The 22,696-nt window shown below is 37.2% G+C and overlaps 1 protein-coding gene across 2 annotated transcripts in view; it reads left to right on the forward strand.

Annotated features, from left to right (window-relative positions):
- Window positions 1-22,696, forward strand: part of LOC132097426 (bone morphogenetic protein 1-like) — a 74,468-nt gene that overhangs the window by 19,975 nt on the left and 31,797 nt on the right. For both annotated transcript variants that reach the window (XM_059503130.1, XM_059503131.1), the window contains exons 2-6: window positions 5,875-5,988; window positions 6,319-6,447; window positions 11,705-11,822; window positions 19,306-19,484; window positions 20,794-20,899. In XM_059503130.1, coding sequence (XP_059359113.1) covers window positions 5,875-5,988; window positions 6,319-6,447; window positions 11,705-11,822; window positions 19,306-19,484; window positions 20,794-20,899 — 646 coding nt within the window. The remainder of the gene's footprint in view (window positions 1-5,874; window positions 5,989-6,318; window positions 6,448-11,704; window positions 11,823-19,305; window positions 19,485-20,793; window positions 20,900-22,696) is intronic.

A 22,696-nucleotide genomic window follows, 5' to 3' on the forward strand; every position in this document is an offset into this window, starting at 1 on the left:
TACATATCCTCTTAAAAGTATCAAATCTAGGCGTTCAAACCCAATCAATCTACGGGAGAGCTTGTGTTGTTCTTTTTAATGGCTTTTACTCTCTGTCTCCTCAGCAAATCTCTCTTCATGGGTGGTGGAGGGTGTGATCGACAGTCATAATTGTGTAGATTACTGCAGACAGACAATGAGTTGTGAGCAGGAGACCATGATTAAAAGGCCTTGCACATTTTGAGGTCTGCTTAGATGAGAAAAATAGCTTCCTGAGTGTCAGTTTTCGTGATAGACTGATATATTTGCTATTTTGACTTCAGTGGCATCAGATCATAACTGTGACTGATTAACACAGAAGAATGCTGCTCTTTTAAACTTTCTATTCATCAAATAGAAAAAAAAAACAATCACGGTTTACACAAAAATGTGAAGCAGCACAATTGTTTTCAACATTGATAATAATAATAAGTTTATTTTTGAAAGTTAAATAATATTTAATGATATTACTGTTTTTCCTGTATTTTTTATCAAATGCATGCAGCCTTGGTGAGCAGAAGAGTCTTCTTTTAAAAGCCTTACAAAATCTTACAGACACTTAACTTTTGATCAATAGTAAATATGTTTTATTTTTATATTTTTCATACAAAATCTTTGATTTTGCATTAAGCACCATCCATGCCACTGGTTGTCAGTATAGTCCAAGATTATTGTCATATCAGCTAGTGCAACATAAACAAGTGCACATTAAAATGGCAAAACGAAATGAAAACTTTCGAGCCCCAAACAATTGTGGTTAAATCAAAAGCATGCAGTGGGTTCTGAGCTTCTGCTGCAGCTGTTGAGTGTCTCTGTAATAAATGTGTCTGGATAAAGACCAGCAGCAAACCCCAATCTGCCACCACACTCCTTTATTCCACGTCCAATCTTTTCTGGTGTCATTTATAGATCCTCTTTTGGTACATTCGCTGCAGTTCATTAGTTCACAGCCATTGTGCTTCAGATTTGTAACGTGAATCCTTTTAGGCCTCGTGCTTGCGCTCCGATAAGATCTTTTTCATTTGGGTGTATAGAAAGCTGGAGGATTGGGATTTTGTTGGTGAGGATTTTGAGCTAGAAAGACAGAGGGGATTAAAACAGGAATCCCTTGAGGAAATTCAGATAAAATGCGTCGCTGGAAGAACTGGACGGAGAAATGAAAGAAGAGGGGCTGGGCTGCTGTTTGGGCACTTGTTCTCGCCAGTCCTGGCATCTGATGGAGCACAATTACACGCTAGATTAAGGGGCTTGTGCAGATATGGGGGATTGCGTCCCTGGGTTGGGGATCTCTTGCAGGTTTGGCTGTGTGTCGCTGGCGCTCTCTGGTGCTGCTGCTGTCGGTGCCTTTGGAGTCCAGGTTTGTGAGATCAGACACAGGCTGGTGGCCTCGCAACTGTTTGTTTGGGTTTTCAGTCGTGGGGGGGGGGGGGGGGGGGAGGGGTACTTTTTCATGTACAATTTTTGTGGGTTCCTTTATACACCCTATGCACTTAAATACTCTTATTTTATATACAGAATATGTATATGTGTGTGTGTATATGTATATATATGTATATATATATATATATATATTTATTATTATTATTATAATCTGTATGTATCATATATGTGTATACACACTACAGTTAAAAGGTTTTAATGGTATGAAAAAAATGCATGATGTATGATTTAACTTTCTATTCATCAAAGAATTCTGAAAAAGAAATGTCACGGTTTCCACAAAAATATGAAGCAGCACAACTGTTTTCAACATTGGAAAAGAAAATGTATTTAAAATGTATTTAATTATTATTTATTTTATTTTTTCACACAGAACTTGACTGTTTTATTACTTTTCAGTTTTGCAGATAAATACAGTGAATAACAATATAATTTAGTAATTTTATATATATATATATTATGTTGCAGTCATCAAAAGTTATGAAAAAATTAAATAAAATGAAAATGAAAAGTTAATTGCAACTTTTAATCTCACTTTTCTGATTTTCTTTCTTAAAATTCTAAGTTTATATCTTGCATTTCTGAGAAAAAGAGGTAAAAAAAATAAATAAATACAAACCAGTGAAGCAGCATGTTACTGTTAGTGTTCTCAGCGCTGGTCAGGATGGACCAATCACAGTCATTTGTGATTCCCAGATAAGGATTTATTTATGCATCATTTCACGCAGTAGAGAGTGAAAAACATCTGCCTGCGTCCACAGTCTCCAGAGTTCTCCGTGTACTCTCTGACATCTGGTAGCTGGCTCTTATGAGAGCATGCTTTGGAGATCTCACACTCTTATGGTCTGATCTATTAATGCCACGCTGTATGGCTTCATCAGTCGCTGTTAGCCCCTTCTCTTTCATCAACACTCTTTTATCTGTGTGTGTGTGTGGGCGCGCGCACATTTGCGAAGGATGTTAGGGTTAGTGAGAGGATCTTTTAGGTTCTGGCATGTTTCTCCAGAACCATCTTCTGATCTTGTCTGGTCTTGTCAGTGATAATTTACACCTTTGTTTTTGGTCAGTGTTAGAACGCAGCCTCATATAAAGTAACAAATCATATGAACTACTCTCAAACGAGAGACACAGAGAGATTGCAGTTCGCAAACAAAATCACATCTTCTAGAATTCCAGAAAAATATCTAGTGTCATCTTAAAAGCAAAATAGTCCAGTTAATTCAAGACGATTTACAATATCATCAAACTGTTCTTGTCGCAGCTGTTTTCTTTGGAGCTTCATCAGCATTGCCTCTCATGGCCTGTGGTTGTCTGTGGATGTGCTTTGAGAAGTACAACCCTGTCATTTCAGCTCTGTCGACTGTTTTTAGTTCTGTTTTTAGACCGGGGTTCAGTGAAGTTTGTCTGCAGACCTACAGAGCTGGCCAGATCCTCAGCACTGATCTTCATACTAGAAATGATTCTAACCAGTAACAGAATAGATTAGCAAAAAGCTGCTTTGTTGTTTATATTGTGTAGTTTTACACTCAAGCGTTCTAATCGTTTACAGTGACAGTGATTTGTGAAGGCAGCACAAATCTAGGTCTTTCAGTTTTCTGTGGAAATAAGGAAATTGAGTTGATTGTCAGAGACTGTTGGTGATCAAACAAAGTTGATCTTTTATTCCCACATGCTCTGTGATGTGATGCACAACTACCAATGAGTTCAGACAGCATTGCTCATGTGATGCTTCAGCTTGATTCAGATTGAGTAGGAACACCTGCTCGCAATAAGTTCATTAAAACAATTATTCAGTGAGTCATTTAGATTTCATTAGAAATCATTCTAATATGCTGATGTGCTGCTTGAGAAACATTTCTGATTGTCATCACTGTTGAAAACAGTTTTGTGGTAATTTTGTGGAAAGCGTGATGCATTTGATTTTTCAGGATTCTTTGATCAATGGAAAGTTCAAAAGAGCACCATTTACTTGAAATATAATTATTTTGTAACATTATCAAAGTCTTTACTCTAACATTTGATCAATTTAATGCATCCTTGCTGAAAATAATTATTAATTTCCTAAAAAAAAAATAATAATAATAATCGTACTGCCCCCAAACTTTTCAACTTTCCAGTTATGTACTTCTTTAGTGTTATATTGTCACATTGCAGAGCATTTTCAATGTAAGTGTGAACAGACAAAACATTTCCAAGTCTTTGGAAACTGGGTTAGAACAAGCTGTCTCATAGCTAGGCAAACAGCCGTTTCAGTGTTGCTTAATACTGTTACGTGTGTGACACCAATAAATAAGGTATCTGAATACTCTGACACAACCCTGCGGCAGCAGACTGCTACTCTAAAGAATAATTGGCTTGACTGTGCAGTGCAGGAAGCTGCAGGTCTCTGCCCCACTGCCCCAGGGTGGGTTAGAAGGGGGTGGACGTCCCGTTTGATCCTGTGCTTTCACATGCACACACATCTCCTGGAATACACCGTAAATCCAGAAAACATGCTAACGTTCATAGGCTTTTAAAAAACACTAGCCTTGGGCCTCACACACACACACACACAAATACACACTGCCACTGCACTGTGCATATAAAAGCAAATAGCCTGTGTTACGAGTCTTATAAAGTGTCTTTATTTTTTTTGTAACTTTTTTTTTTGAAACTTAAGAAAAAGATTGTGTGCTACTTTCCAGGTGTAGGCTAGCTAAACAATGTGTAGCATTGTCTTGCCCAAACAAGATATAGTACACAGATGTATTTGGATAACTGCGTTTATGACTAAGACACACGTTTTCTTTTCTTTTTTTTTCTTTTTTTTTTAAGATATCATTGTAATACCTTGTTTTTTTGGAACAAACTTTGAAGCACCTTGGATACGAAACATTGCTGATGCTTTAAAACTGATAACTTGTGAAAGCCTCATAGGGTATTAGAGGACATGGGAATATTATTCATTATGAATTTACATTAGTCACAAAAACTAGCTTATTTTTTTGATAGAAAATGTAATGTGGTCATTTGTTATAATGGTTAACCTTAGCAGACAAATTTGTGGATGACATGCACGTGTGTATGATCATGTAATCGTTCATTGAGCGGTTCTGGAAAAGCATTCAGTGTTTCTTAAGGCTTTGTGTGTTTTTTTTTCAGTGTCTTTTAACTGGCAGATATACTGTCATCTTTATCTTGCTGGCTGGGGATTTTAAAGCCATGTTCCCTGTAAAACCGCTTTAAGATGATTACAGTAACAGAAAACAGTAATATAATATATCATATTAATATGTAATATTATATAATAATATATATATTACACACACACACACATATATATATATATATATATATATATATATATATATATATATATATATATATATATATATATATATATATATACATATATATATGTATGTACAGTATGTATGTATGTATGTATGTGTTTACATATATTATATTATATTACATTACATTACATTACATTACATTATATTATATTATCAAAACAGGTGAAACCAAAAAAGGAATGCCACAAATGTGAAGAATATGCTTCCATTTAGTTGTAATTTATTGAATCATTGTTGCACATGTTAATTAGCTGCCCTTAAATCTGAAGATTCTGTTGATTCTCTCAATCCCAATCAAAGTGGCACTGCTTCTAAAGATGCAATTAGCTCCTGATGATTCTCATGTAGGTCAGCAGCATCCTGTTGTGTAGATCTTTAGAAGCGTGCAGTCATCGTCAACGTCGCTAATCAGCTTCTCTCTTTTGATGGATGATTTATCTATCATGGCATGAGTGATGACCCCAGCTATAATTGGCATCGTCGAGGATCATTTAAAAAAGATTTGTTGTCTATCAGCTCACTGGACTCTTGTAGGAAAAAGATTCTGGTAAATGTGCAATATTAGATTTCACACCAATCACTACTCATCAGTTAGCTCACATAAACAAATGCACAAATAATGTGAATGATGCAAAAGGGCTTATAGTTATTTGAAGTACAAAAGTTGATTCATACTAAAGCAAGCATCACTTGTACAATTGCTCATACTTGAGGTTAGTTATTTGAACTAACCAACCAAATGTACTTAGAAACGTACTATATATTATATGCAGCTCACAAGTTTGGGGTCAGTAAGATTTTTAAAAGTTTTTTGAAAGAAGTAATGTATCAATAAAATCTTATCCCTCTTAAACTTTAAACCAGTAAAGTATACATATATAATGCATATATTTGTGATTTATTTATTGGTTTCAAAACAATTTATTTATTTATTTTGTATTGGCTAACTAGATACCACAAAATCTGTTCCTTTTTTAAAAATTAGTGTTTATGATAATTAACATAATTGTTACTTTAAAAATGAATGGCTATGGAACCATTCTTGAGAAATTGATAGCAGTCTTCTCTGTGTTTGTTTCAGTTGCTTATCTCGGAGATATTGCGCTGGATGAGGAAGATATGCGCATGTTTAAAGTGGACCGTATTGTGAATTTAGCAGAGAGAACAGTCACAGTTCTGAATCCCACAGATGCGGGTAAGTGTGCATGTTTGAGTGCATGTGTCTGCTTTATATAAACTTTGTGTCAGGCTTAATTGGCTTAAATCAAAGACTCAGGAAGAGAACTTGAAACCATACGTTATTGAACCAAAAGAGAAAAGCCTGTCGAGAAACAGTTCCCACATTCCCAAACAGAACAACATGTAGTGGAACAGGCCCTTACAACTTTGCATAAGTGGGTTTGCATTTATTTAAATGTAAATGTAAGATTAGAAGGTGATATATAAGCTTTCTCTCTCTGAAACTCGAGATGATGATGTTCCAGATGATGGTTTCCTAATTAAACCCTCATGTTGGAAATGGTAGGTTCACTTTCCAATGAGACGAATACAAACAATACAGCTTCCCATCGCAAGAAGAGGGCAGCGACGTCCAGATCTGAGAGGGTTTGGCCCGAGGGCGTCATTCCTTACGTCATCAGCGGGAACTTCAGCGGTAAGTCATGTACACATGCACAGCTTTTCATGCTTAAGATTGAGTCGAAAACAACAACATGTGATTGATAACATCTGTTTGATTATTAAGTTCCATGATTATAGAGAGCTGGATAGATTACTCACAAACTGTAGTCTATTACTTAACGTAATCTGTTTATTTTAGGTAATGTATTCTGACTAAGTTTTAGATTATTTATTTATTTATTTATTTATTAATCAAACTTGTTTTGAACTTACCATACTGATATAAATAAAATAAAAATAAAAATCACAAATTCATCTTTTTTTTATTTTTTATTTTTTGGTTGACTTTGCGAAAAGAACCACAATATTATGACATATATTATTACAATATTGTTATTTAACTCTTTTCCCTCCAGAATCTTTTGAAAAAAGTTGCTAGTTATCAAACAACATTTCATTGCACCTGGAATACTTTGTTGATAGTATTTCTGAAGATGCAATATGTCAAAAGAAAGAACTGAGCCTATGGAAGTAAAATAATGACTTATGTCTTTGAAACAAAAAAGCATGCCGAATAGCACTATCTGAAAAAATAATGCATTGAATTAACAGTTCTTGCATTTTAATGCCTTGTATTTCCAGGGTTTTGCATCTTTAGGTCCTGAAATGTAATATAGTTGTTCGTTTAAGCTGTGAATATTTCAATTAAAAATATTTCACACACTTTTTCATAATAAAAAAATCAATAATTCATATTCACGTTCCAGAATTCACTTCCAAAATATTAAATCGGTTAAAAAATACGATGTATAATATTCAACAGGCAAATTTCGGTCCATTTTATTTCACTTTCCAAATTCGCTTCCACAAATTCAGTGGTTAAAATTCGGCAGATAATTCGCCCTTTCACATCCGGGAGCTGCAGGAATAGCAGTAGAGCACAGAGGCATGATCTCCATCTGCTGTCAGTCGCTCACCAGCAGGTGGTGCAAGCGGCTTCTGATGAAGACCAAAGCAACAGGTGGATTAAGTAATACAGTTACAAAAACTGATCTGCAGAAATTAAGCAAGCGCTAAGTAGAAGTTTTGATTATCGGGGCATGTGGAAAAGCTGATTGTGCGTATGTTTATTTCAACCTCTTTTCTGTTACCAAGTAAGCAGCATTCAAATGAGATTATTATGGTGTTTTACCCAACGCTGAATTACAGAACTAACATTACATCTAAGGAAGACATATATTGCTTTCGGTTGTTTAGTTTGCCTAACTTTGTGTCATGGCTTGTGAGTCGCTGTGCTGTAATACTGGGGATCCCCTCACGTCACACTCCAGAATTCCCCAATGACGAGTAATGCTTCTCAGTCAAATAATACTGTGATATAAGACCTCAGATCTCAGAAGACATTTTATTGATGATTATGCAAACTATATAGACAGTTAAGCAGATGTAAAATATGAACGAACGCTCAAGGTTTCACGCGGTTTCCCTCAGAAATCTGTTAAAGAAAAGAAAACACGTGGCTCAGCGCACTAACAGTGACAGCGATTTAAAGACAAACTCACATCTTACTGATGATGCAAACTATATACAGACAGATGTGGATATGAACGCAAGTTACGGAACAAGAAAAAGTGCATGTTATATATATAAAATAATTTAATTTATTTAAAAAATAATTAATGAATGAATAAGGGGCCATTCACATATCGCGCCTAATAACGCGTGGAATAGGCTATGTGCGCCGCTTTCTCCTTTTTTCCAAAGTGCTCGGGCAGAAGCGCTCCTGAGGCTAAGAAACAATGACGCGCTCTCTCCATGAAGACGCGGAAATTTCAGCAAAGGATAAATGGATTTGCAGCACAAAAAAAATCGCTTTCAGTAGCTCTGCTACTAAATTTATTTCAAAATGGCAATCCATTCAAAGGAGATTATAATGGTGTTTTACCCAACGCTGAATTACAGAACTAACATTACATCTAAGGAAGACGCATATTGCTTTCGGTTGTTTAGTTTGCCTAACTTTGTGTCATGGCTTGTGCGTCGCTGTGCTGTAATACTGGGGATCCCCTCACGTCACACTCCAGGATTCCCCAATGAAGAGTAACGCTTCTCAGTCAAATAATACTGTGATATAAGACCTCAGATCTCAGAATAGATTTTATTGAGGATTATGCAAACTATATACAGGCAAGCAAATGGGATCAAAAAGAATCCAATGCGCTGCATTTTCTTTATAATTGATTTCCATTACCACTGGTCTATAAAGTCGACAGTCACACAAAGATATCAATACCATGATTAGTTTTAACAATATGCAACCAATTTATATTAACATAAAAAAATGAGTTAAAAACAATCTAGGTATATTCTGAAAATGTAAACTGAAGAAATTATTGACGTGCTACCGCACCCAAGGGACCGTCTGACAATTCCACTGACTGGGTTAAAAGGTCCAATGTGTTTTAATTAAAATTCTAAATAACACAGTCAAATTCTTAATCTTGTATTTCTCATAGTGATTTTCTACAGGTGAGATTTTGCCAATACCTCCCTTCATATATTTACAGTATACAATCATTTACATATTAAAGATCCCTGGAAAGGGTTTTCATGTTCCAACAGTTGTAGTACATTGCTAGATACAAGACTGACTTACTAGGGATGGGTGTTTTCCACAAATATCACATTCGACTATTTGAGCTCACAAAAAAAGAATACTCGAATATTCGTTTATTTAAATTAAGTTTAATGAGTCAGACATTTTTCAGCAACATTTGTTTTCGTCATTTTGAACAAGCTTACACACAATAAGCTTGAACATTACACATCGTGTTTTGTAGCTGAAAACCTTTAACAATGCGTGCAAACAAATAAAAGTACAGATTAAAAGCAAAAAAATAATAATAAGTGAACAAAGAAAAAACGTAAAGCAGCCTGCAGCAATTAGGCTATTGTACACTTAACTTTTAAACTGTCAGCAAATCTTTTTTTCTTTTTTTCTATTCTTTCAAATGTTCTTGTTAAGAAATACGGGCATGTAAACATGATTGGGGGAAAGTCGGCTCCTTAGTCTGTTAACAATAAGGCCAGCCGCGGAGAAAACGCGCTCTGACGGCACAGACGTTGTCGGGACTCACAAATAACGGTGTGCTAAGCGAATAAGTTTTGTGAAGCGCTTCGTGTTTTCGTTTCACCACTGAATGGGATCCTCATCTGGTGGAATACATGGAATACATGGCTACAGCAAGACCTGTTCCCACTCGTCTCGGCTGGACTCTCTGTAATCATCGCTGAAGTACTGGCTCAGCCTTTTCCAGCCTTTTCCTACGAGTTGTTATTGCATCCTCTTCATCGTTGGTGATGGCGGCTGCATCCGCACCACTTGCATCAAGGAAAATGTTCTGATAATGTTCAAATAAAGTTTTTTTTCTTAATTCTCTCATGTTTTCATCGAGAAACCTGAGATGTTTGTGCCGAGGGTCTAGGGCAGACGCGAGAGGAGGAGTTTTCACTGTATTCTCCAAGTTAGCGGTGTTTATTCGTTGCATGAGAGATGCTGCAACAATGTTCTTGAATTCGGTCACTTTCTGTGATTCTCCACGGCATATTTGAAGTACTGTAGAAGACCGCAGTTCTTAGGGGGCGTTCACTTATCGCGTCTTTTGCATGCTCAAGTTCGTTATTTCCAATGTAGGCGCGCGGTATGCGCACTCATAATGGAAGCGACGCGGTCGCGATGCGCACGCGGTGCGACGCGCCCGTTTTTTCCAGGCGCGTCCGAACAGCATCGAGTTAAATACATCTCAACTTTCAGAATGCCGCAAGCGCACCGCAGGTCATGTGACAAGAACTAAACATTCAGCTTCATCCTTTCCCGTAACAACGTTGAAAGCTCAGCCAAGATGAAGGAACTGCTGAACATAGCTGCTTACTTGGTAACAGCAAAGAGGTTGAAATAAACATACGCACAATCAGCTTTTCCACATGCCCCGATAATCAAAACTTCTACTTAGCGCTTGCTTAATTTCTGCAGATCAGTTTTTGTAACTGTGTTACTTAATCCACCTGTTGCTTTGGCCTTATTTAACAGCCGCTTGCACCACCTGTTGGTGAGCAACTGACAGCAGTTGGAGATTATGCCTCTGTGCTCTACTGCTATTCCTGCAGCTCCCGGATGTGAAAGGGCAAATTATCTGCCGAATTTTAACCACTGAATTTGTGGAAGCGAATTTGGAAAGTGAAATAAAACGGACCGAAATTTGCCTGTTGAATATTATACATCGTATTTTTAACCGATTTAATATTTTGGAAGTGAATTCTGGAACGTGAATATGAATTATTGATTTTTTAATTATGAAAAGGTGTGTGAAATATTTTTAATTGAAATATTCACAGCTTAAATGAACAACTATATAAAATTTCAGGACTTAACAATGCAAGCCCTGGAAATTCAAGGCATTAAAATGCAAGAACTGTTAATTCAATGCATTATTTTTCAGTTAGTGCTATTCAGCATGCTTTTTTGTTTCAAAGACATAAGTCATTATTTTGCTTCCATATGAGCCTCTGCTTTAAACAAAACAAACAGAAAACTTCATGCATTCTTCTATCAACATTTGAAAAAAATCAATTGCGAAAATTGCGTTTTTGTCAAAAGACTGTCTGGATTAGATTCAGAATGATAATCAGAAAATATATGGAATAGATCAATTCCATCAACACCTCAAAGCTTTCACGGTCCTATACCATTTCCTGGATCAACATTTCATTCGGTAACATTTGGCCATTATGATTTATATGTTTTTTGATTGATCACATTATTTTACATAAGCATATGCTTACATATGCCATTGCTTGTTTCTACTTTTTCGCCATGTTTTGATCCAGGGATTCAATGTTCTTTTCAGAAGATGCATAATAGCACCTCCTAGTGTATATCAGTGAAAATACAGGAAGCTGGAGTATTCCATCAATTGCAGGGAAAGAGTTAAAATTATTTATACTGTGGGGTCCAGACAAATTCATTGTTGTTTGACAATTTTTGTTGCCAAAATTGCGTTACTTTCATAGGAATCCACATGAATTTGGAATTCTGTGTGGGATTTATATTTCGCAACAGCTTCAAGTCGTCATGCAAATTTGCTATCAACTATCTGAGCTCTGATTTATATAATAGCTACACTATTGACAACAGATAGTGGTTGTTTTTGTCCACAAGAAATCACAAAAATGTCTCAGTACCTTAAAGTTTGATCGCCCTGCTCACTGCTAGTCCTATGTGTGTTGTACAGGTAGCCAGAGAGCCATATTCAGACAGGCCATGAGACACTGGGAAAAACACACATGTGTGACGTTCATCGAGAGAACAACAGAAGAGAGCTACATTGTCTTCACCTACCGGCCCTGTGGGTAAGTGCATTGTTGGGAAGGTTACTTTGGAAATGTTATGGGTTACAGATTATAAATTACCCTGTTCAAAATGTAATGTCGCGTAACAATTTCAATTTATTTTTTAAAGCAATGTAACTGATTATATCTGCTAATTTTTGATTACTTTTTTCTAAATTTTGAACGTTTTTGTTCTCACTTTTCAAATGTTTTCAAATGTTAATCATTTTCAAACATTTAAACTATCCAGGGTTAACCTTACAGTAGTACTCAACACTAATTATGTGCGCTGCAAATTCAAACATGAAAACCAATCAATAGCATCACTTAAAGGGTTAGTTCACTCAAAAATGAAAATTTGCCAATGTTTTACTAACCCTCAGGGCATCTTATGCGTATATGACTTAATTCTCCTCAGACGAATCCAACGGGAGTTATATTAAACAATTATCCTTGCTCTTCCAAGCTTTAGAATGGGAGTAAGCAGTTTTTTTTTTCAACAGTCCAAAAGACATCAAATAAAGCCCACGCATTCATAATAAAATGTGCCTCACACAACTCTGGAGGGTTAATAACGGCCTCCTGTATCATATTGATGTGTTTTTGTAAAAAAAAAAAAAAAAAGAAATATATATATATATATATATATATATATATATATATATATATATATATATATATATATATATATATATATATATATATATATATATATATATATATATATATATATATATATATATATTTATTTAAAACGTTTTAATACTACAACCGCTACAGGGTCAATTTTACCTGTGGTTGTTTTTCAAATGTACATAGCAGATGTAAAATCTCCCAGTCATTTACTTTTACTAAAATTATACAATTTACAATTCAATTTTGTTAATTATTTAGATAAAACCAGATAAAAAAACTGGGCATTTATAAGCGCCAGTGGGTCAAATTTACCCGCTATTGAATGCACGTATTTTTGCGCTGTCGTTTACTTGCCACTTATGTTTTAACATTGTACATTTCTAGGCAAGTACAAGTACTGCATCTCATAAGATGCTATGGGGAAGGCTTTTTCTCAGATGACTAAAGCCTTTTCAATAACGCAGTGTAACTGCTTGGCCATTGGTTCGTGCAGTTAATTAAAAACAAACCAATGGCGACAAAGTCCTCCAGAGCCCGCCAGAATGGGAGGGGCCATCTGGCTATATAAGTGGGCTTTCCGCCATAGGATCCTCAGGTTACTTCGACTGAAGCAACGACTGAGTTGTACAGCTACATAGCATGGCCAACAATGCATTACTCATTTTCATATCTCAGGGAACCAAGGTTACGTTAGTAACCGAATACGTTCCTATCAATACTTCACTAGTACTGCATCTGCCCAGACGCTATGGGAACCAGTAGAATCCCGCCATGCTATGCTAGAGGAACGACTAATACTTTAACTTGCCTTAAGCACCAAAGGGGGCCCAGAGGGACCAGGTATTTTGTGGGCCAACGCATCCCTGTCCTTCCTCCCAGATTCTTTGAACCGCTTTTGAGCGTCTGAGGGGACATTGCTCCGAGATATTATGTCTGCACCTTGGTTCAACCTGCTCGGCACATGCGTTTCTCTCAGTGAACCCAAGTTGAGCTGAGCCCATACCAAGAGTCGCTCTACCAGAATAGCAATTTAAGCAGTGCCAATACCCAGTGCACGTTCTGGTGTGACTACCACCCTCATTTGGGCTGAGTCGAGAACTGTTCCCAGGAACAATATACATTGACTGGGGAACAGTGAGCTCTTGGCAAAATTGACCCTGAGTCCCAGGCATTCTAAGTGGCTGTAGAAGCCTGACTTGCTCTGAGCTGGAGGAACCATTTCTATGGCTCTTTTTACCAGAAAATTCATCACCTCAGAGTGCAGGACGTGTGCACCTTTAACTGAGGTGGGAACCATGCTGCTGAATTTCGAGAGTCTTCGAGTGAATTGAAGTGAATAGCCTTGTTTTATTATCCCCAAGAACCAGTCTATCACCCCGGGATGGCCTTCCAGGCCTAGGCCCCCGCCTAGGGGTCGTATTGAAGAGAAAATATATGCTCTCCTTTGAAAATTTTTGCATTTTTTTTTCCCTCTATCACAGCGGATAGTTGTGTGGGTGCATGAATGGCCCTAGTATTCACAACAACATATTGCCTTAGGCACCCAGAACTGAATGGGGTGCTTTCAAAAAAAATGCTTTGCTAGACTTAATGTTCATGCTGCCTCAGCGTGGGCATGGCCCAGACGCATCTATCTGAAGTTATCAGTGATAATAATAACTAGTAACAGGATTCTCCTTCAGTCCGCCTAAAAAAATCAAACCACTCATTAGAAGAGGGGTACTGATGATCTTTGTGTTAACACACAGGCAGATCAAAAGTGCTGCACGCATTCTCTCAGATCCACTCGTAGCAGACGAGGGGAGGAGTGAGGCTTCCTTCAGTGAAGAAGGCTAACCGTGAGCAAAGCAGATCAAGACATATACTCTTGTAGAGAACAGACGACTTTAGTAAGTGCTGCCTCAGAGTGGTCGTGGCCTAAGAGGCGTGCTCAAGTCGAAGCTGTCAACGATATGAATCATTGGTGACAGTGTTCTGTTACGATCCACTCAGAAGGATTAAGATGCTCGACAAATGGTAGATCAAAGAGCTGCGTGGAGAGTGATGCACATGGGGGCTTTGCCGGTGTGAAATTACTCAAGCCTGATCTCTCATCCCTGTGAGTTCACCTTTTCCTCCTCCGAGGTAACGCAGGAGAGAAACATGCGAGTGGTGGAGGCGGGGCCACAGACCATTTCCGATATGAATCATTGGTGACAGCGTTATGCTTCGATCCACATAGAAGGATTAAGCTGCTCGATGTAATGAGGGATGCTAATCCTCACATGTTTATTACAATTCCCCCCTTTGTATTGTATTTTATGTGTTATGTGTTGTTGTATTGATGTATGTGAAGCCAGAGACAAATTTCCACTACGTGGACAATAAAGTAAAGTAAAGTAAAGTAATGAGGGATGCTAATCCTCACATGTAAGACACAACAGCAGATCAAAGTGCAGCGGGGAGAGCGAGCATGCGGGCTCTAGGCCGGCGTGGGATCGCGTAGACCCTGTTGCATATCTTCCTGACTCTGCTGTTTCTCTCTCCAAGACTCGCTGAGCGAGGAGAAACAAGAGAGCGGGGCTGCCTTCATTCAAGGCGGACCACGAGCGAGACCCATGCTCTCAGTGAGAGCATTCCGTCTGCCAAGACAGGCGACACACTCAGTACTCCACTGCATCATGCAGGGTTCCCTGCACAAGCTACACTCGCCAAGTGACATTTGCAAAATCATTGCTAGAAAATTGCTCTTTTAGAACTTACCTACTTAGAAATAAGCTCTTTTAGGCTTGCCGGATGGTGGCAGGCGATCAGCTGAGACCGTTGCTGCTGCGACGCTGAAGGAGGCGGAAGGAGCAGCGAATTAACCATGCAGAAGGTCGCTGTTTCAGCTAAACCCACTGCAAGGTATTTCTATAGTGAGCAGGTTTTGAGTCTCATAGATCAACAAAGATCATCGTCGTCCCTGAAGTAGAAGAAATCTGAGGATCCTATGGTGGAATGCCTGCTTATTTAGCCAGATGGCTTCATTGCCATAGGCTCGTGCAGCTCTGCTGCCGAGCCATTGTTTCGTTTTTAATTCACTGCAGGAACCAATGGCTGTGCAGTTAAACTGTGTTACTGAAAAGGCTCCAGGCATAGAAGAAAAATGATTTTTCCCCATAGCGTCTTAGCAGACACAGTACGAGTGAAGTATCAATAGGGAACCAGTCTCCTCTTGGATTGTATCGGAATCCTCCAACATTATTTTTTACAAATCCTCATTTTGTTCTTCTAATTTGCTGTCTCTCCACTGTGCTTCCACGTTTGTCACTAAGCACCGGCGCTTATGCTACGCCTATGTACTACGTCAACCGAGGGAACAACTTCCTTGTATGACAGTTAACAGAAGTGAAAAACTTATTTATAACATTTTATATATGTATATTTTTTTCTACAAAAACGCATGGATTCGCTACAGGAGGCCTTTATTCATGCCCCAGAGCTGTGTGAGGCACGTTTTATTGTGAATGTGGACACTTTATTTGATGTCTTTTGGACTGTTGAAAAAAAAGTCTGCCTACTCCCATTCTAAAGTGTGGATCATTTTTTATATAACTCCCATTGAAATCATCTGAAACAAGAAAGTCATATACACCTAGGATGCCTTGAGGGTGAGTAAAACATGGGCTAATTTTCATTTTTGGGTGAACTAACTCTTTAACTAAGCAGTCTCTAAATGTGGGTAGGCATTGTGCAAAGTAACTAATTTATTTACACATTTGTTCTCAGTAACTGTAATGGATTAGTTACATTTATTTTGTAATTAAATTACATAAATGCCATTACTCTCCAAAACCGGTTAAGGGTGTATGTTAGCGGATATGTGCATGCTTCACATGGGTGTGTATGTGTCGGTGTGTCAAAGTGAGAGAGAGTTTCTGCAGCAGGAGGACGAAACCTTTGACACTTCCAGCTTCCTTCTTTCGCTCATGTGGAGCATGTGCTTTTCACTCTCTTCTTTCACTCCTCTTTCTTTTCGGTCTCTTCCTGATTTATTGCTCAAGTGGTTTTCCACCTGATCCGTTCCTCTGTTCCCACTTATTTGCTTTGTGTGCCAACAGACAGATTTGTGTGGTTATGTGTGTGTTGGCTCTCGTGCCTTGACCTTGCAATTTCCATATGCTTCGCTGAGGAAATACCAGCCGTTTGTGTCACACTGTTCACCATGGGACTGTCACCTGAACATGTGTGTTTTAGCAATGAACAATGGCTCCCCGTAGATGCTTCAGTGGTGTGGCAGAAGTTCAGAGCCCAGCTTGACGGTCACATCCGTTGGAGACAAATCAGTCCCCGGGATGCCATGTTAGCACATCAGTTGTAAGCTGCTTCTGTCTGCTGGAAAAAAGGATTTATTTTGCTCTTTTGAAATGTGCGCTTGATGAACGTTCACTACTCAAAGCTCCTCCACAGACCACATGCAACATTTAGAGAAAGTAAGCTGCAAAGATTACTGAAGCTTCTAATTTAATGTCCTAATCTCCAAAAATAAACCTACTTCCCCAATAGAAAGAAACAAAATCCACTGATTGCTAACCCTGGAACAACATATAAAACTACCAAATTTAGCTTAATCGCAACGTTTAATCGCAATTGCGAAGTTTAATTGCAATATACAATCATTCCAGTTAATGTTGTTCACCGTCTGTTTGATTACATGTAATTTGTAACTAAATGCATGAGTCTTACTGTAAATCTCTGCCATAGTCTCCACTAATAACTAAAGAGATTTTGAAGAAATCTCTACAATGTCTCTAAATTTCAAATTCACTAAAATACAAAATTCTGTAATCAGGTTTTACTTCTTCCACATTTATATTGACAATTTTGCTTTCTCGCAGAACAAACATAAAACAAATCACTGCTATGTAAGGTTAATATTGTACACTACAGCTAAAATCATAAATATTTCTATTACTTGTTAACTGAAATACAATAAAAAATATAAAAACTTTACTGTAGCTAGTTGTCTAACCAAAATTGTCATGCTCATTTAGTTTATCTTGATGTTTATCTTAGTTTATCTTGATGTACTGAAATAAACTATTAACTTAAATAATTATAGAAATGCTATTATAATGTGAAAATAATGCTGATGTATTTAAAAAGATACAAGATGATAATAGATACAAGTCAGGGGTTGTAATATGACAATTTTATAATTTTTCAAAACCAGATGATCAGAGCTGTGCCATTCATATTCTGTTAGTGTGAGATGTAATAATATTACACTACTGGCTCTACACTGTCTCAGTGGTGTACATTTTATTGCTCCAAATGAATTTTAGGAGAAACAAAGCTGGTCCCTGAAGTGAAATGTCTGTTAAAGAGCAATAAATACTGTCTTTCAGTCTGAGCGATGAAAGCTTCCTTTGGCAAATTATCCAGAACATACAATATCTCATACTGCCTAAATTTATAAGCGAGACGAACACAAAACCAAACCAACTATTTCTTCAGTGAACTTGTTTACAGACGAAGGAAGAAAGTCATACTGACAGAGACAAATGTAACAGACTGTTTGCTTTCTCACTGTTTAAGCAGACGTGCCGTTGCGGTTGGGAAGCGAGGGGAAACTTCAGAAAATATAGCACTGTGCAGTCTGTGCCAGGCATTTCGGTTCTTTGTGGAAGTACAGGCGGCCTTTATGTCCGACTTTAGGCCATGATGGGCACACAAACAGTGTGTGGAGGTGATGAAACATTAAGATTTTTTCCCCCTTTGTATGCAACAGTAGTTGCCAATGGGCAACCCATGCTTTGATTGAGCCCCAGTGTGTGTGTTTGTGTGTGTGTGTGTGTGTGTGTGTGTGTGTATGTGTGTGTGTGTGTTTGTGTGTGTGTGTGTGTGTGTGTGTGTGTGTGTGTGTGTGTGTGTGTGTACAGGCGATTCCTGTCATTCTGAGCAAAGTTCAAGGCAGAGTTTGTGGAGCAAGCCGCTGGCTGCTCCGTAATTAAAGACTGATCTTTTGCACCCACACAGGCTGCACATGTGGCTTTATATGTGTGTGTGTGTGCAGATCAGCAGATTTTCTCCCGCATATCCTAGTGCTTTGAAAAAGGGATCATTTGATTGTGTGTTTAGTGTGTTGGTGTGTGTCTTACCCCTGTGTTATATCGTGTACAGACTCTCTGGATTTTGCAACACGTAGCTCTAAGCAAACGCACAAAACAAACGATGCGTGACATTTTGTTCGAGTTCACGTTGTGTTCTGTTTCAGTTTGTGACTTTGCTTGCTTTTATTTCATTAAGAGTCGACAAAAACATATTACATGATGCAAGATAAGAAGGGTGTTTCATATAAATAAATAAATTAAGACTTATTTTATTAGTATAATGTGAAAAAAAGTATTTTTATACATTGTAGTATTCCTTGTTTTACTAAATTTAATGTATGCAAAGTGTGTTGAAAGATATCAAACATCATTGTGTAATTAAATTCGATGTTGTTGTTTTACAGTAATTATTAATGGAAAATGTGCTTAATTTTCATGGAGATAATACAAAAATATGAAATAAAGATATTTAGTTTATATTTAGTGTGGTATTGTAGATTTAGTATATTTTCTAAATTATTACACTTTCTTTATTATAAATATTATATTTATAATTAACATTTTTCATGTCTCTGACTTTGACAATGATATAGCCTATATATAGATATATATATATATATATATATTTGTTTTTAGTTTTTAGTTTTTTAGTTTTTTATAGTGGTTTACCCTCTATAACATAGTAAATATTTTAAGCACATTGTTGGAGTGTCTTTTTTATAATGACTAAATATTAATTATTATATATCATATTATATATTTTAAAAGATCTGTGATGTTATAATTGTGTACAGGTGCTGTTCATATGTGGGCCGGAGAGGAGGGGGTCCGCAGGCCATATCCATCGGAAAGAACTGTGATAAGTTTGGGATTGTGGTGCACGAGCTCGGTCACGTGATCGGATTCTGGCATGAGCACACGCGACCCGACAGAGACGATCATGTCAGCATCATACGGGACAACATTCAGCCAGGTAGGAAAAACAACAGCGGCAGAATATCACTCATTTTTGTGTGAAATGACTGTATTGAAGATTCTGTGTGCAGATTACATAACATGTATTGCTAACTGGAAACTATCATGATGATGCATAGAAAAGTGGGGTCAACAATCCGGCAGCAATCATAGAAGACGATTTCAGTTTTCACAGAAGCAGCTGTTACAGCATTTGCTTGGAACGACACGGCCCACTTTATAAAACAAACTCTTGACTGCTGAGCTCAGCACAAATCCACCGCTGCACTCGTTTCTGATCAATGCTGGGCAAAACAGTGTTACTTTCACCTAAGACCTCATAACCCCTGACTTAATGTACAGTGGCCTAAAACATATCGACACTGAAGACAAGTGCTTTTGATAGCAAAAAAATCACAACATGTAATTCATTATTTACTCACACTCGTTCCAAACCGGTTTTCTTGTACAATTTGTGATGTTATGAAACATTAGTGGATCATGTTGGTATTTAATATGATTCTGTTCACCTGTGCTTCCTCTGAAAGAACATCTGTGTGCACTTAAGCAGAACTGACATCATTCCTCCTCTAAAAATCACCAAACACCAGCCAAAACACTAGAGAATCTCTAGCGCTTGATTGCAGAAGGCATTTGTTGTATGGTATTTTATATCCAATAAAATGTGCGCCTAGAAATATCTCGGCCATGGCATATTTTGACTCCCGACCAGCTGTGCCTCCGAGAGCGCGACATTTTTCACAATTTTTAGCCAGCATTAATGAACAAGATATGCTTAAATAATGGCTGTCGTTAGACATCTGTGCAAATGGAGCTCATTACAGACTCATTATATGGCACAGAATGGTTCTCAGCAGAGAGTAAGATTCATAAATAATGTCTGTGACTTTAAAAATGCACTGATGATAGAGGCTGTAAAAATATTATTTGTAACCGTGTTTTGCCCTTTCATTACATTAAATATTTTGAACCACAATATTTAAGAGTCTTTCATAATAATTAGTGGCAGCAAACAGGAAATAAGAGCGTGTGTGGTGTTACTATGGGATCCACTCAGGAATACTTGGGGATTTTCCCAATGCATGCTGGACACACATTGCTCTGATTTACTTGAACATACTCACTGATATAATAATACATTTGAAGTATAATATATCATAATGAACAGAATAAATATGATAGTAATTAATTAGTAAATGTGATACTGCAATGATGAAAAAACAACCTGTTTTGTTGAATGATCAGTATGGGCTCTTACTGTTGTCATCACTTCCTGTCTAAGTCTCATTCTGGGTTTCGTCTCATAGGACAGGAGTACAACTTCCTGAAGATGGAGCCTGGTGAGGTGGACTCACTCGGAGAGGTCTATGACTTCGACAGCATCATGCACTATGCAAGAAACACTTTCTCCAGGTAAGAACCTCTTAAGTATCGTCACATTTTTTATAATTTCCCTCCGTATACCAAATTATGTCCACCCCTTAATTAATCATAATTAATATAAAACACACACACACACACACACACAAACGTTTGTTTCTGTGAACTGTGGGGAGATAGACTTCTATTACTTTTATACTGCCCAAACAATATTTTCTCAACCCTAACCCTATACTTACCCCTTATAGAAAACCTGTTTGCATTGTTACACTTTCAGATAAACATCATTTACTATACATTGGTACCACAGGCCGGTCCCCATAATGTCGAAAAATTCAGGTTTTACTATCCTTGTGGGGACATATGTTCCCAACAGTGTAGCATATACAATTTTACACACACACACACACACACACACACACACACACACACACACACACACACACACACACACACACACACACACACACATACACACACACACACACACACATAATTTTATCATTGCATTTAATTTTAAAAATATATAATTAACTAAATGATCACAACTTGGAAGTATTAATTGCATATATTGTATGTACATTATAATTTATATGCAGAAATGTTATACATAAATATATACATAATATGTAATGTAAATTAAATGCAAACAACATCACTCACACTTAGCAAATATGAAACTTTTTTTCTGGCAGATAATAAAACAGACTTAAATCTCACTGACTTATAATAATAATTACAAATAATAATAATTAAAAAATCTATCATTATTTACTCAGCCTTGTTCTAAACCTATATGCTTCGTGAAATATAAATACGGCTTTTGAAGAATATTTATGCAACTCATTTATTGCAATATAACAGTAACAATATAACAATATAACAGTTCAGACGAGTTGGACTTCACTGCACTTGCAAGGTGAATGTTTTTAACCTTTGCATCCGGTCTCAAAACAAAAAAAAATTACCGTATTTTCCGCACTATAAGGTACACTTAAAAGCCTTTAATTTTCTCAAAAAACGACAGTGCGCCTTATAGTCCGGAGCGCCTTATATATGGATCAAGGCGATCTGTCAAAACGTTGACATTCCCTTTAGCACAGCTCCATCTAGTGGATGCATAACGCAAACCCAGTCAAAGCTTGACTGCAGTATCTTCTATTCTATGCGCTTTATAATCCGGTGCGCCCTATATATGAAAACAGTTCTAAAATAGGCCATTCATTGAAGGTGCGCCTTATAATCCGGTGCGCCTTATAGTGCGGAAAATACGGTATTGCAAAAATTTTTTATTTTATTCTTGTTATAGCCGTGATTCGAACAGCTCAGTTATTCACATTGCTTGATTGTTGCTTGTTTTTTATGAGGATTCTTCTTAGAGGTCGACCGATGTATCGGTTTTGCTGAATAATCGGCACTGATAGTTGTTTCCTTGTAATATCTCTATCTTTAATTCTATCTGTCATTGTTAATGTATTGAATGACAACCCTAGGCTGCAAACCTTTGTCTCTTTTCCTTTTTTCAGCGAAATGCTTGTCTTTCTGTGTATCTAATAAAGTATTCCTCATTTAGAGAGCTATAATAAAAGACTAGCTATTTGCTATAATATAGATTGCACTTTCTCATTCCGTTTGCTCATCTAAACTCATCTATGCCACTTTGTTCATTCTTAAAGTGAAGTTTTAGACCGCCCCTTCAGTTGAACATTAAAAGTTTCTTGTTTTAACAGTAGTTAATATACTACAAACTAGCTTTAATGATCAATATAAAAAAATATATGAATATTTTATTCATTTAGAATAAAGTATGGTTCAGTAGTGTTTAAAAAA

This window comes from Carassius carassius, chromosome 21 (assembly GCF_963082965.1).
Source record: "Carassius carassius chromosome 21, fCarCar2.1, whole genome shotgun sequence".
NCBI classification, from domain to species: Eukaryota; Metazoa; Chordata; class Actinopteri; order Cypriniformes; family Cyprinidae; genus Carassius; species Carassius carassius.